This window comes from Alosa sapidissima, chromosome 6 (assembly GCF_018492685.1).
Source record: "Alosa sapidissima isolate fAloSap1 chromosome 6, fAloSap1.pri, whole genome shotgun sequence".
Lineage (NCBI taxonomy): Eukaryota > Metazoa > Chordata > Actinopteri > Clupeiformes > Clupeidae > Alosa > Alosa sapidissima.
The window spans coordinates 2,304,228-2,317,727 of NC_055962.1; the positions used below are offsets into that span (position 1 = coordinate 2,304,228).

General features: G+C 38.3%; 1 protein-coding gene across 1 annotated transcript in view; it reads left to right on the top strand.

The window, feature by feature from the left end:
* Positions 1–9,251, top strand: part of flvcr1 (FLVCR heme transporter 1) — a 55,520-nt gene extending 46,269 nt beyond the window's left edge. Inside the window, exon 10 of the mRNA XM_042095026.1 lies at positions 8,083–9,251. Within this exon, the coding sequence (XP_041950960.1) occupies positions 8,083–8,169 (87 nt within the window). The 3' untranslated portion in view covers positions 8,170–9,251. The remainder of the gene's footprint in view (positions 1–8,082) is intronic.
* Positions 9,252–13,500: the final 4,249 nt, after the last annotated feature.

Genomic DNA, 13,500 nt, shown 5'->3' on the forward strand with positions numbered 1-13,500 from the left:
GCCAAGGGGGTAATCCGTGTGTCGAAGTTTGATGCCAAGGGTTCTAACCATGCCTCCACATTTGACGAGTTCGGAGTGACACACAAACGATAAGGGCACTACATACACTTGACCATCATTGAACTTTCTCACCCAATAAAAGCTTACTATATATTGCTACTGTTAGACCGCAAATGGAATCACTTTAGACCAACCTTCTTAGTGTAGGCTAGGTGTTGAAATTAGATTGACCACTGTCCACTCCTCACTCACCAGGTGCTTATGTGGAAACTGTGTTCGCATGCCTATTGAGAGAGAAAATATAGTGTGCTGCCGGGAAATACAACCAGTGCTAACACTGTATACAATTCCATACAGATGTACAAATACATCTGTACTTACTAAAGTTTCAGTATGGCCTATCTTCATGTAGTGGGAATCCGATTAAAAATTAACAGCATCTCGTGCATTTCGTGAACACTGCTGCCATATATGGGGGTGGGAGGGCAGTTGTGTGCAAAGGAGGAAATAGAATGAGAGTGGGGGGGGGGGGGCAGTGAGATACATTTTACATAATATGCATCCGTTGTTCAGATTGGCCCAATTTCTGGCAAACATTTCTAAAAGAGGAATTTCTATGAAACGGAGATATTCAGAATGTCTAGCCCTTTTCGTATGTTCTTTAATGTGGTATACCGTTATTCAACAAATACTAGGTAATGCAGTTTTTGATTCTCTGTCACCTTTAAATACTATTATTATTATTATTATTATTATTATTATTATTATTAAAAGACTGAACCATAGAGAGGACTGAAATATAAAGGCCATCATGATCATTTTGCCAACACTGATATAGAACCATGAATTTGTCCAACATAAAGTTAAAATTGACTACATTATTTAGCCTACTTGATAATAATATGTGTTCTCTGGGGGCCCCCTGTCAGTGCTGAGTTCTTAGAATCATCATGCCAGCAACCAGGCAGCAGACTACACTCTGGGGGCAAGACGTAGGGGCTCTTGAATATGCCCCCAGAATGTAGCACTGTAGCTGCCTGGCTGCTTTAGCTGCTGGCTACAGCAACTCGAGCTAGGTAAAACCAGTTATTTTCATATTTTTTTGTAGACAGTATTCAGTAACTTTGGGAAACAGAGATCTAGGGATAAAAACTGGCCTATTCTGAAAATCAGGCAAATTTAAAAAAATATTTTTATATAACTCCTCCTATAAAAAGTAATGCAGAATTAGAATGATTTGTATGGTTTGTCAGAGCTTTGTAGGAGGAAATCTGCTTAAGGTACACCTGGTTTGATTATATTTTTGAATTCTACATAAAAATGTACAGTTAAAGGTGTTGGGTACAATGTTGGGTCACTTCTGTTGATGTTCAAACAAAACAGAGAGCTAGCTCGCTACTCCCTCCACCTCCCTCCCGTGCAATTGAAACTCTCCTAAATGCGCATCTCTTCGGTGATTGGCTGGAACAGTTTGTTATGTTTTTATGGTCCAGTGGGGTATTACATCAACCTCGCTAATGAAGACGGCGCATAACAGAAATAGCCTGGCTTGAACTAGCGTAGACTTTCATTTGAGGCTGAAGCCGTTCCATTAACCCAAGTTAGCTGCATCTTGCCTTCGTTTATTCAAGCGAGGCTTGGGTCAGCTTCATATCTGCTTGTGCACAAGGTAGAAAAGTAGACCAAAACAGTAAATTGATGAAAAGAGGATGTATGTTGTAAAATGAAGGGGAGGATAGAAGATTTCTGTTTGATTTAAAAGCGCAACCTATATACAGGATTTTTATTGAAAGTCAAGTCAAAATTGAACATCGAGAGAAAAAAAGTTTGATTGTCTTCACTTTTGAACAAAACGAGTAAATGAATAAATAGCATAACCTCAAAACAACTTTGGCATGGGCTATTCTATTATAGGCTTCACTCCAAATTATTGTCTAGGTGTAGGTGGTCATCAATAAAATTGGTTATCAACTTAATATTGGCTATTGTCTCCCATAAGTCTCATAGTTCTGCCAAAGTGTTTGTGAAGTATAATAATCTGAAATGCATTGGCTTTCAATTTCATCATCATCATCATCATCATCATCATCATCATCACATAAAGGGGTTTTAATCATTACAGCCATAGGCCCTAGACTATAGGCTACAGGCTACATAATTATATCTTTGGCTTGCATCAGATTTACTATAAATATGTGTTATATCAAAGTAGCTATGAATGTTGGTTAAAAGGCTTGTTCGCCAAAATACTTAAAATAATAATAATAATAATAATAATAATAATAATAATAATAAATAACTTTCTTTCCCTTCTTTTTTATCACTTTCTCTCACTTGCTTTCTTTCTCTATTCCTTCCAATTTCAATGACTTTTTAAAGGATAATTCCGGTATTTAGCACTTTGAGTCCCTCTTCTGGTTTGTTTTGGATGAACTAGAGTAGTGGACACCGAAATTTTGACGTTTTCAAAACTGTGCAACTCACCAAGTGGTTGGCAGCCACTCTGAAGTAGTAAAGGGGATTCAAAACGAGTCAGAAAAGTCGAGACAGGACCAATCGTCAAAATTTCGGTGTTCACCACTCTAGTTCATCCAAAACAAACGAGAAAAGGTACTCAAAGTGCTAAATACCGGAATTACCCTTTAAACTATTTTTAAATTAACAGTCCTTCCATATTTAACTGCTCAACTTGTAAGGCTGTCTTTCTCGGCTTCCCATCATTCTGTCTGACTCACTTTTTCTTGCTTCTTTTCTTTTTATCTCTCCCAATTTAAAAGTCCTTGCATGTTTAACCTCCATAACAAACATCATTACCCTAGCAACCTACACAGCAACCACTTTATATAACAAAGTAACCACTATGATAACCCTAGCAACTCCCTAGCAACCATCTAAATTAACTGCTTTATTTAGTATAGTAACCACCATATTTACCCTAGCAACAATCTCAAGTACCATAGCAACAACCTAGCAACCACTATCAACCTAGCAACCGCCTTAGCAACCATTTCTATAGCATAGTAACCACTATGATTACCCCAGCAACACTCTAGCAACCATTTCATTATAGATTTGTGCTTTGAAAAGCTAATTTATCTGAAAGTTATTGTGAAAGATATTGCCAACTTTTTTCTTATTCTATTCTTGTTTTATGTAGCACACATTTGCCTTGATATGGACTTTTAAAATATGCTGTTCTGTAACCCCTTTACTATAAAATGCTGTTTTTCCCCCTCCCTCAATGGCATTAAACCCCAAAATGAAAATGATCTCAAAAAGAAAATGGCATGATAGGATACTTGATTTAGTATATTCAATTTGGAAATGTTATAGGAAATATTCCAATTTAACATGTGTAACTCTGGGCCCCAGCAGTGGCGCGACTGGCTGGGGCACCTGCACCGTACGTCGGCGTCCCGGGTTCGATTCCTGCCCCGTGGTCATTTCCGGATCCCACCCCGACTCTCTCTCCCACTCACTTCCTGTCAATCTCCACTATCCTATATAATTAAAGGCATAAAAAGCCCAAAAAATATACTTAAAAAAAAAAAAAAATGTGTAACTCTGTTACCGATATGGTAATGGAGTTACAGCAAAGTCACAGAACTTTTTCTATATCTTTGGCTGAGATGTTCTGAACAGCCCCAAATTTGATGTTTATGGTTTATGGTCACGCTAAAAGCCTCTGGGGGCATGCCAAGTTTCGTGAAATTTTGTCCATGGAAATGAAATAAATTAATTTGTACGTGTACATCTAGTGACTGTACACCCATCAGCTTGTTTTATTTATTTATTTAACCTTTATTTAACCAGGAAAAGTCCCATTGAGTTACAGTAACTCTTCTCCCAGGGAGTCCCTCACTCAACACCACCACTTGTAGATGTGGTATTAAGTGAAGGGTTGCAGTTAGGTGATGGTGACACTCACACAGTACTCACTCACTCACACACAGGCACCCCCCCCCACACACACACACACACATCCATTACACCATACCCGCCCACACGTACATACTGTAAGTATACCATTATTGTATACCATTACACATTACACATACATAAGTATACTATTACATACACATACACCCCCCCACACACACACACAGGTACAGCCCCATTACACCTTCCCCCCTCCAAACAAAAACATGATGCCAGACGGAGCGGTGTGTCTCGCCAGCATCACTGTAACCTAGCAACCTACTAGTGGGAGTGTAACTCCATTACTGCGTGATCTTCCCCACTGGTATTTAGGTGAGATAGATAGATAGATAGATACTTTATTGATCCCCAGGGGAAATTTCATTTGTGTGATTATTTAAAGATATCTAGTATAATTTATATGTCACTATATTATAGTTAACAGACCCCTGTGGGTCTTCATTAAAGTAAGCTTTGGAAGCTTTGTCTTAGATTGCCAGCAATCTAGACCATTGTTGATGATTTTTGTACAGCCACAGCATATTCTGTGTTATAGCTATGAACACATACAATGGCTCGTTTAAAAGGTGAGACTTTAAGCTCTCAGTGGGGGCAAACCGTGTATTTCTACACGCGTTTGTTCCTGAGAAATCCCAAGCTAAACAGTGGCTAGTTTTCATCAAAATCGCTGTTTTTTTTCTAGAAATGGAGATATAACGTCTTTCATGAAATATGAAGTGTTTCCTGTAAACTTTCCGGGAAGTGATCACCGAGACCTGGCGAGACTGCCACCTAGTGATAGACCCACAAAAATGGCCTGGTTTTGAGCTGACATGCAAGCGTCACTGATTCGACCCAAAGCGGCAACCGAGTTATGATAAAATGTCCAGATTAAATGTCCAGATTGTGCGTTTACATCAGTTTTCGATCGTCATATATTTAATTTCCATTCATCACAGAGTTCCCAAAATCACATATAAGGTGTTTTAGAGTGTCTAGTTTCGTAATTTAAAAAAAAGCTAAAAACGTAATATTACGTTTTTGGCACTCAACGCATGGGAAGGACAACAAATAACAACAAAACTGAAGGGTATGGACAGAGGGCTGTATTTTGGGCACCTGCGCATGGCGTAAAGTTCGTTTTTCACACGCACAAAGCATGTTTATTTTTTAAACATCGCGCCCAGGGGTGTGGCAATTAACAACCTAGGGAGGGGCCTGGCGCGTTGTCTAAAAATTGCTATCATACACCACCTAAACCTGGTCAGAAGTCAATGGCGAGTTGTTCATATGCTATTTTAAGAGCGCATGTCAACAGTCATATTGGCAGGTGCACGCACCATCCTTCTATCATTCATGAACACACACCAGCGCACGTCCATGCAAAGCATTACAAATTGCACGATTACAATGGGAAACATAATTAGAATAAAGATATTATGAAATACTGTACATCTCATGATGAGTAGTTATTCACCATCATTTGCAAATTGGTAATGACGGTTAAAAGTGATTAGGGGAGAGGCGAGAGACACGTATGGAGCACAGCTTAAGACGCACTGTCACGAGATATAAGCAACTCCTCTGCAGGATAAATGTTGTTTTATTCAGTCATTTGAGCAACATTAAGGTAAGTGTTGCTTTTTCCAGCCTATGTTTTCGGTGGTAACCCATTGTCAGTCAATAGTGAAAGTAACTGCATACTGTATAACTGTCTTGTCGTTGACTGACTCCTTGGTGAAGTTAGTTTCACTTTGCCAATGAGTTCAAATAATAGACGAGTGCAAATGCGTGAAGGCTATGGTAGGTTTTAGTAAAGCATGGTTTAAGAATGACTATTCCATACGGTCTTGCAAGCAGCCTCCTTCAAATGCGCCGTTGAATGCCAAAATACCGATGCATTTATTTGACATATCGCGCTTTGTGCCGTTAAAGGGAATGACAGATGTCATTCTCATTGGTTTGAAATGATGTTACGCCCCAAACACACCCATATGACTGATTAAAAAACCTAGGAACACCTTGTTGCGCCATGCGCTCCACTTTTGAAAGAGCGGTTGCTGACCAGCTAACAACCTATCAATTTTGTACCAACAGCTTTGACCAGAGTTATCAATGACCTACTACTTACAGCTGACACTACCTTTTACACTTGACCATACTATACTTCTTAACCATTTAGAGAAGTACTGTATATTGGGATTCAGGGGACAGTGTTTACATGGTTTCACTCTCATTTAGCAAATAGAACTCACAGTGTAACCTACAGTACAATAACTCAATGTCTGAACTCTCTGATGTGAAGTACAGTGTCCCCCAGGGGTCAGTAGTTTGACGGATGCGGTTTTCCATATATCTGCTCCCCCTTGGTGATATAATTAGCAAATTGAATGTAAAGTTTCATTGCTACGCTCATGACACAAATTCTGAATCTGCCTTGATAATTATTCTTTTTATAATTATTCTAAAACCTTGTCTTTTATTACTTTTTTTACTACTTTTGCCTTTGTTTTTGCTTACTAATTATTCTTTATTTTTAAATGATTTTACCTTGTGTTTTATGTTTTCTTTTTATTATGATCTTTACCTTTTAACTATTCTTTGACTATATTGCCCTTCTATGCTTTTATTTGTTATTATTGTTTGGTTTTGTTTATGTAAAGCACATTGAATGACCTCTTGACTTGACTTGACTTGACACACAGCTGTATGTACCTGCTCTATCAAACAACCATTCTCAAGTCTTAAACTTAGAGGCCTGTCTATCAGAAATCAGGAAATGGATGTGTAAGAATTGTCTACTGTTAAATGCTGACAAAATGGAATTATTGGTAGTGAGACCAGCCAAATGCAGAACCCTGTCTGAAAAAATGAATGTCAATGTTGATGACTGTGCCATTACTGAGAGCCCAACTGTTAAAAACCTTGGAGTCATTCTTGACTCTAATTCCAGCCTCACATAAAGGCTATCACCAAGACTGCTTTCTACTACCTAAGCAATATTTCCAAAATAAGATCCATGCTGACACTGAGGGATGCTGAAACACTGATTCATACATTTGTATAATCAACACTTGATTATTGCAATGCCCTGTTTTCTGGCCTTCCTGCTTGTGCAATGCAAAGTATCCAGCTTGTTCAGAATGCCGCAGCCAGACTTCTGACAAAAGCTAAGAAATTGAATAGTTTAACTTCTGTCTCAATTTCTTTTCATTAGGGCTGGTTTTAAAATTCTTCATTTAACTTACAAAGCCTTACAGGTAAATGGACTTGCACCGTCTTTTTTGTCAGAACTTATTAGTCCTTATTTTCCTGCTCACCCTCTCCACTCCCTGGATGCTGGTCTTCTACTATTCCATGTGTCAAAAAGAAATCAGCAGGTCACAGAGCTTTTACTTTCCGGGCAACCACATTATGGAATAGCCCTCCATGTTACATCAGGGAAGCAAGCTCTGTAGACACTTTGAAATCTAGATTGAAAACATTCCTTTTTTCCAAACACTATGACCTGTTTTAAACTCATAATATAATTTCCATTTGTTCATTGTCTATTTTTACAATTATTTTTTTTTTATATATAATTGTTGTTTTATTAATGTTTTTTTAATGTATTTATTTGATCTTATTTTTAATTATATGTATACCTTTTATATTGATTGTTTTATTTCTTTTTTGAAACTGGTGGAATATGCCTTTAAAAAGTTCTAACTACTACATGCGATGCGATTAGTTTAATTAAGGCTACATTGTTTTCAATTTGAATAGCCTGTATGCAACGCGAATCTGGTGGTTTGTTACGCAACGCAACGTTTTGAGCAGAACTTGATGCCCTGATTCTGTTTTCTTTCTGTCGTTCATGTTGCTCTACTATTTTGAACGAGAAATATGACGCATATTTAACGGATTCAATGTAGAGAGCATTCAATACTCCAGTTGCTGGCTCGGATGCAGCGAGGATTCCCAGTAATACAATGGCATTCTTGTCTGCGCATGACAGACACGCCCTGACCTAAAGAACGTGGAGGATGGATCAAATTTAGAGATCAGAGAGATGGGTTATATGCAAATATCAAATGTCCTTGCCTGTCTGTGTGTGTGTGTGTGTGTGGCAGAGAAAGAGAGAGGGAACAAATTAAGACTTTAATGGTTTTTTGTTTTTTTAAGGTCTCCAGTGAATGTCCATCTGACAAGACGTCCAGCAGCATCAAACTGATTTTCCCTCCAGCATATCAACACGAGACATCACTATAATTTGTTTGAATATATGTGTTCTTTTAACACTCTCATCTCATCCATAGACTTCTGTGCTCTCCAATCATTAATCAATTATTTATTTTATTTGGGGGGGGCATCTGTATTCCTGTTCAAAATAAGCATTACATATTTCATCTATGTGTATTTCGTGGAATAGATGCACTCATTTGTTACAAAGGCAATATTCCCCTTGGAAATGAGACACCACTAGCCTACCAGGGGAGAGCCTGGTCGAGACAAATGAAACAGGCATGGGGATGAAAGAAACACAGTTTAAGCCATGTAAACTTCCCACAATTTCAATATTTTCAAACATATTCTGAATGGTGGCTTATTTTTACAGTGCATGCAAAGCAATGTACTGTATTGTAATCCGGTAGCTTCTACTTCTTATCATGCAAAGCAATGCAATGTATTCGGTGGCTTCTTTTACTTTTTACAGTACATGCAAATACACTGCACTGTTCACTGGGTTGCTTATAGGCCTTTATTGTTACAGTTCATGCAAATACTGTTATTTGTAGGCTTCTTATCGTCTTTTATTACAGCGCATGAAGAAGCAAATGCACTGTACTGTTATCAGGCTTCTTGTTATTACAGTGTATGAAAATGCATTACAATGTTATCAGTTATTATTATTCCACTTCTAACCACTTTTTCTGCATTTAATTAAGCCTGAACCATTTAACTATAAACTTCATTCAAACTTTGTTGCATCTGACTGGTGAGCTATTTGCATTTTTACAAACTTTATACTTTTTGAGATATTAACAAAAAACAAGTTTTTTTTTTTTATTCCCATATACTTTGCATTAGCCATTATGTCATCATAATAGGCCAATTAAACAGGTTGCACCTGTACCAACTGCTCTAGGCCCCCTTTCTCTCCATTTGACTGGGAATATTGATACAAGGCACTTTCCATCTACTTTTCTCTCCATTCACCTACTTCAAACCATTTATCCATGCAATAAACTGTCTGTCTATCAACATCAATTAAACGGTTTGTCTAGCAGCATCCATTTAGCTATATGTATATCAACATCAATTAAACTATCTGTCTATCACCATTCATTAAACTATAGGTCTTTCGAGAACACTTGTGCAATGTTTTTTTTTTTCATGAATACTTTTTTAGATATTTGACAAAAACAAGCAAAAACATCCAAATGAAAATTAATGGTGGAATTTTTGTGACTTCTAGTGACGTCATAATAGGTCAAGCCGCTACACCTGTGTTCCCAACTGCCAAATGCTCAACCTCCCTTTCTCTCTGTGTCTCTTTCCATTCAACTAGAAATATATTGATAGGACACTTTCCTCAGTCACTTTCTAGCCAACTTTCTTTCGATTCATCTACTTCAAACCATTTATCCATCCATTAGATAGATAGAATGATACAGTACTCTCCGGAATGATTGGCACCTTTGGTAAAGTTGACTAAAAACTGGTATAAGAAATAATCTGTTGGTGATTTATTGTAATCTCACAATGAAAACAATGAGGAAAAATCCACCCTTGAAGGGTAGCACATTTATTCTGAGAAAAAGGAAAATCTCATAAAGAAATAAATATTTTTAACAAAAACATGTTGCTCACAAATATTGGCACCCCTAGAAAAATCTTATATACAAAACCTAACAGAAGCATTTTCCTATCTAATTTCAATTTATTTATTTAACCAATAGCAGAAAATAACAGAATATCCAAACGTTTTCAGTAGGCTAGCCTGATCATTGTTGCAGAAATCACATATAAGAAGGTATCCCTTCGATTTCGGTTCATTTTTGCATATTCCAACATAAGGAAGCAGCATGAGACACCCATCAAAATCGTCATGAGGAGATTCCTCCCAAATGGCCCCATCATGTCTTTGAACTGACGTCATGGGGGGGGGGGGGTGTTTCCGTGGAACCGTGGAAGGCAACTGCAAGATCTGTCTGAAGGCTAAGACTCCCGCGATATTTTAAGGTCATGTGACATGGTGACACGGTGTTAAGTCCCTCCATGGCTGACAGAAGTCAGAGAGGATTTCTAACCAGTAAGCATTGCGTCCATCCCAGCATGCATCACATCAAGTCAGATCTGCACAGATCTGCATCAAGTCGAACAAGCCTATTGTTTTCAGAGCCCGTTTACGGAGAGCCGGGTCACTCCCTATTAACTCCATTGTACCTGCAATCTGTTGCAGTTCCGCTAGGGGCGATCACGAAGAAGTGCAAGATTTAATTGTGGTTTCTGCAAGCTCAATATGGATTATAAGTCAAAAGTTGAATGAACGAGTGCTTCCATTCTTTTGATTTCTTACAGGTTGGGTCGTTGTTGCCCACAACACACTAGCTTTCTTCTAATGAATGACGTCATTGATGCATTTGAAAGGCTTTTTAGAACAAATAAGTGAAAAAATATAATACTCAGCTGTGTGTATTTTCTTTGCCCCCCCTTTCGAATGAAACATTCAAATTTCTGTTCAAAAAATTATATCCCGAGAAAAGTGGATTTTGAGGGGTACAGCTCCATAGACCTCCATTCATTCTGCACTTATTCGTGAGCGCCCTCACGTCGAACCAGAACAGGAACTGCAACCTGTTCAGAAACCAGAAGTTTCCCGAGAACAGTGATGGACATTTGAGTACATTTACTCAATTACTGTACTTAAGTCGCTTTTTCATGTATCTGTACTTTACTTGAGTATTTCCATTTTGTTAAACTTTTTACTTTTACTCCAGTACATTTTGAGGCCAAATATCTTACTTTTTACTCCACTACATTTTGTAACAGCTGAAGTACAACAATTCCTTTTGGAAAAAAGACTGTCCAAATACATGTGTACTTACATGTATATTTTCTATTAAGTGAGCTAGGCTTTAAATAATGGTGTTGCCTAACCTATGTTATTGTCATATCCACTATTTACTGTACCTTGTTGAACCCTTTTCACAATATTGATGTTACCATAACTAGCCTCTTGACACCATTGAGCAAATGATAGACAATGATAGACAATCTGACACTATCAAACACAAAAGGGAATATCTTGATTTGGTCCGAAAGTGTAATTCATTCAACAAAGAAAAATGTGGTTACTTTGAAGTAGCTAAGATAAGATATGACATTAATTTGTTTTTAGTTCTTTCTACATACAACAATTATTAGTTAATTTTGTCCTTGAATGGAGGAGAAAGGCTCAATGAATGCCTATGTCTGTGCCGAATCATTTCAACAATAGTAAATGCAATACATTTCATAATACATTTCAGGACATTTACTTACTTAAGTACATTTGAAGGCAAGTACTTTTGTACTTCCACTCAAGTGGAAATGTAAAAAGAGGACTTTTTTTACTGGAGTAACATTTGACCATGTGTATCTCTATTTTAACTCAAGTACAGGATTTGTGTACTTCGTCCACCCCTGCCCGAGAATGGCGGTTCTCCCCTTATTCATTATATATTAATTATTATTAATTATATGGGCAATATACGCAAAAATGTAAACATAGTAATATAAGAATTATAGCAGCAGTGCAAAGATAGGTTTGACGTATTAAGGTTTGATAGGGTATCAGCCATTGGTCAAGTATGAAATTAGACCACAGTCCGGACTAGGGGATGGAGGGAGGTGTTGTGCAAGTGGGCTAATATAGCCAGTAATCAGTGTATACAATGTAAGCAGTAACACCAGTGGACAGCCAGTACAGTCATGGAGGTCATGGAAGGGTAGAGGAAGGTGTAGAGGCATATAGACTATGCAGAAGTCTCTCTCCTCTTCCCTTTAGTGAAGCATTGAAGAGTTGTATGGCACTGGGGACAAATTACTTCCTCAGTCTGTCAGTTGTGCATGGCAGTGAGCGTAGTCTCCAACTGGTCAAGCTCTTCTGCTTTATGACGGTGCTGTGGAGTGGATGACAGTCATTGTCCAAAATGCTGATCAGTTTGTTCAGGGTCCTTTTGTCTGATATTGAAGTGATGCACTCCAGTTCAGCTCCCACAACAGAGCCAGCTTTTCTTAACAGCCGGTCCAGTCGCCCAGCATCCCTCTTCTTAGTGCTTCCTCGCCAGCATACCACAGCATAGAAGAGGACACTAGCAACAACAGACTGGTAAAACATCCAGAGGATATTGTCCATATTTAATGCTGGTCTCTAGACTTTTATCCCTGCACTGTCATGACACTCTCATAGAGCACCTTACCACTGCATACCGTTCCTGTGATGGTTTTGGGTCTAAAGGCATATCTGTTCAACGTGCACTTAGTTCATTAAGCTCTTCTTATGTGTTATGGTTTGTACAGTATTGTTTATTTTCATTAGACTCTTGATTAATTACAGTGCATGAAAATGCACTGTTCTGTTATCCGAAGTCGTCGTCTTCTTCTTCCCACCAAATTTCTGCGTCTAATTCAGCTTCAACCGTTTAACGTAGAAACTTCGTTCAAACGTTGTAACGTAGGTCTTGAAAAGGACACTTGAGGAATGTATTTTTCGTTTTTGTAAACTTAATACTTTTTGAGATATTAGCATAAATCAAGCTTATTTTTTCCCATAGACTTTGCATTGGCACTATGACATCACAATGGGCTAATCAAACTAATTTTCACCTGTATCAACTGACAGCAGCTCAACTAGGCCCCCTCACAGAGCCAATTAAACTGATTGCCCCTGTTTAGCTATTTAACCCTCTAACCGCCCATGTCGCAATATTGCGACAAGCGTCATTACTGAATAAAACAGACGATAGATGCGAGGACAGTGTAAAATCTCATTTGTACTCTTGACCACTAGTTGGCAGACCCAACTGGCAGTCTGGCAACCCAGAGCTTCGATTCAAGCTCAACCTTGTTTTTCAAAGTTTTCAGGAAGCTCGCGAAAAACACGCGAGAAACACACAAAGAAGACGTGCATTTCCTCCATAACAGGGAAGCGATGCAGGCTTTAGTTTTGCACAAATTGAAGCAGAAATACACCAAATGTTGAAAAAAAAATTCACGTGTGATGAAGTCTTGGATCTGTTATTCACCTATTCTGATTCTGAAGGAGAATATCTGCCTTTTGGAGAATGTGATCGATCGTCTATTGACTGATAGTCACGGAGCGTCTGTGAATGGAGGTGCGTCTTTTTCGACAGTGTCCACTAAGCTTACCATGCTTATTTCGGCCCTCTGCCCAACATAGCTGGAGGTGCCAGTGACAATAGTGATGATAGTGTCCGTAATGGACATGGTATAGACAGCAGGGGTTGTAAAAATAGGGCTCTGAACTGATTTGACCAGGCTACTTTATTGTATAGTAGCATAGGGTTTGTGATTATAGTAATAGTTTACTATTGT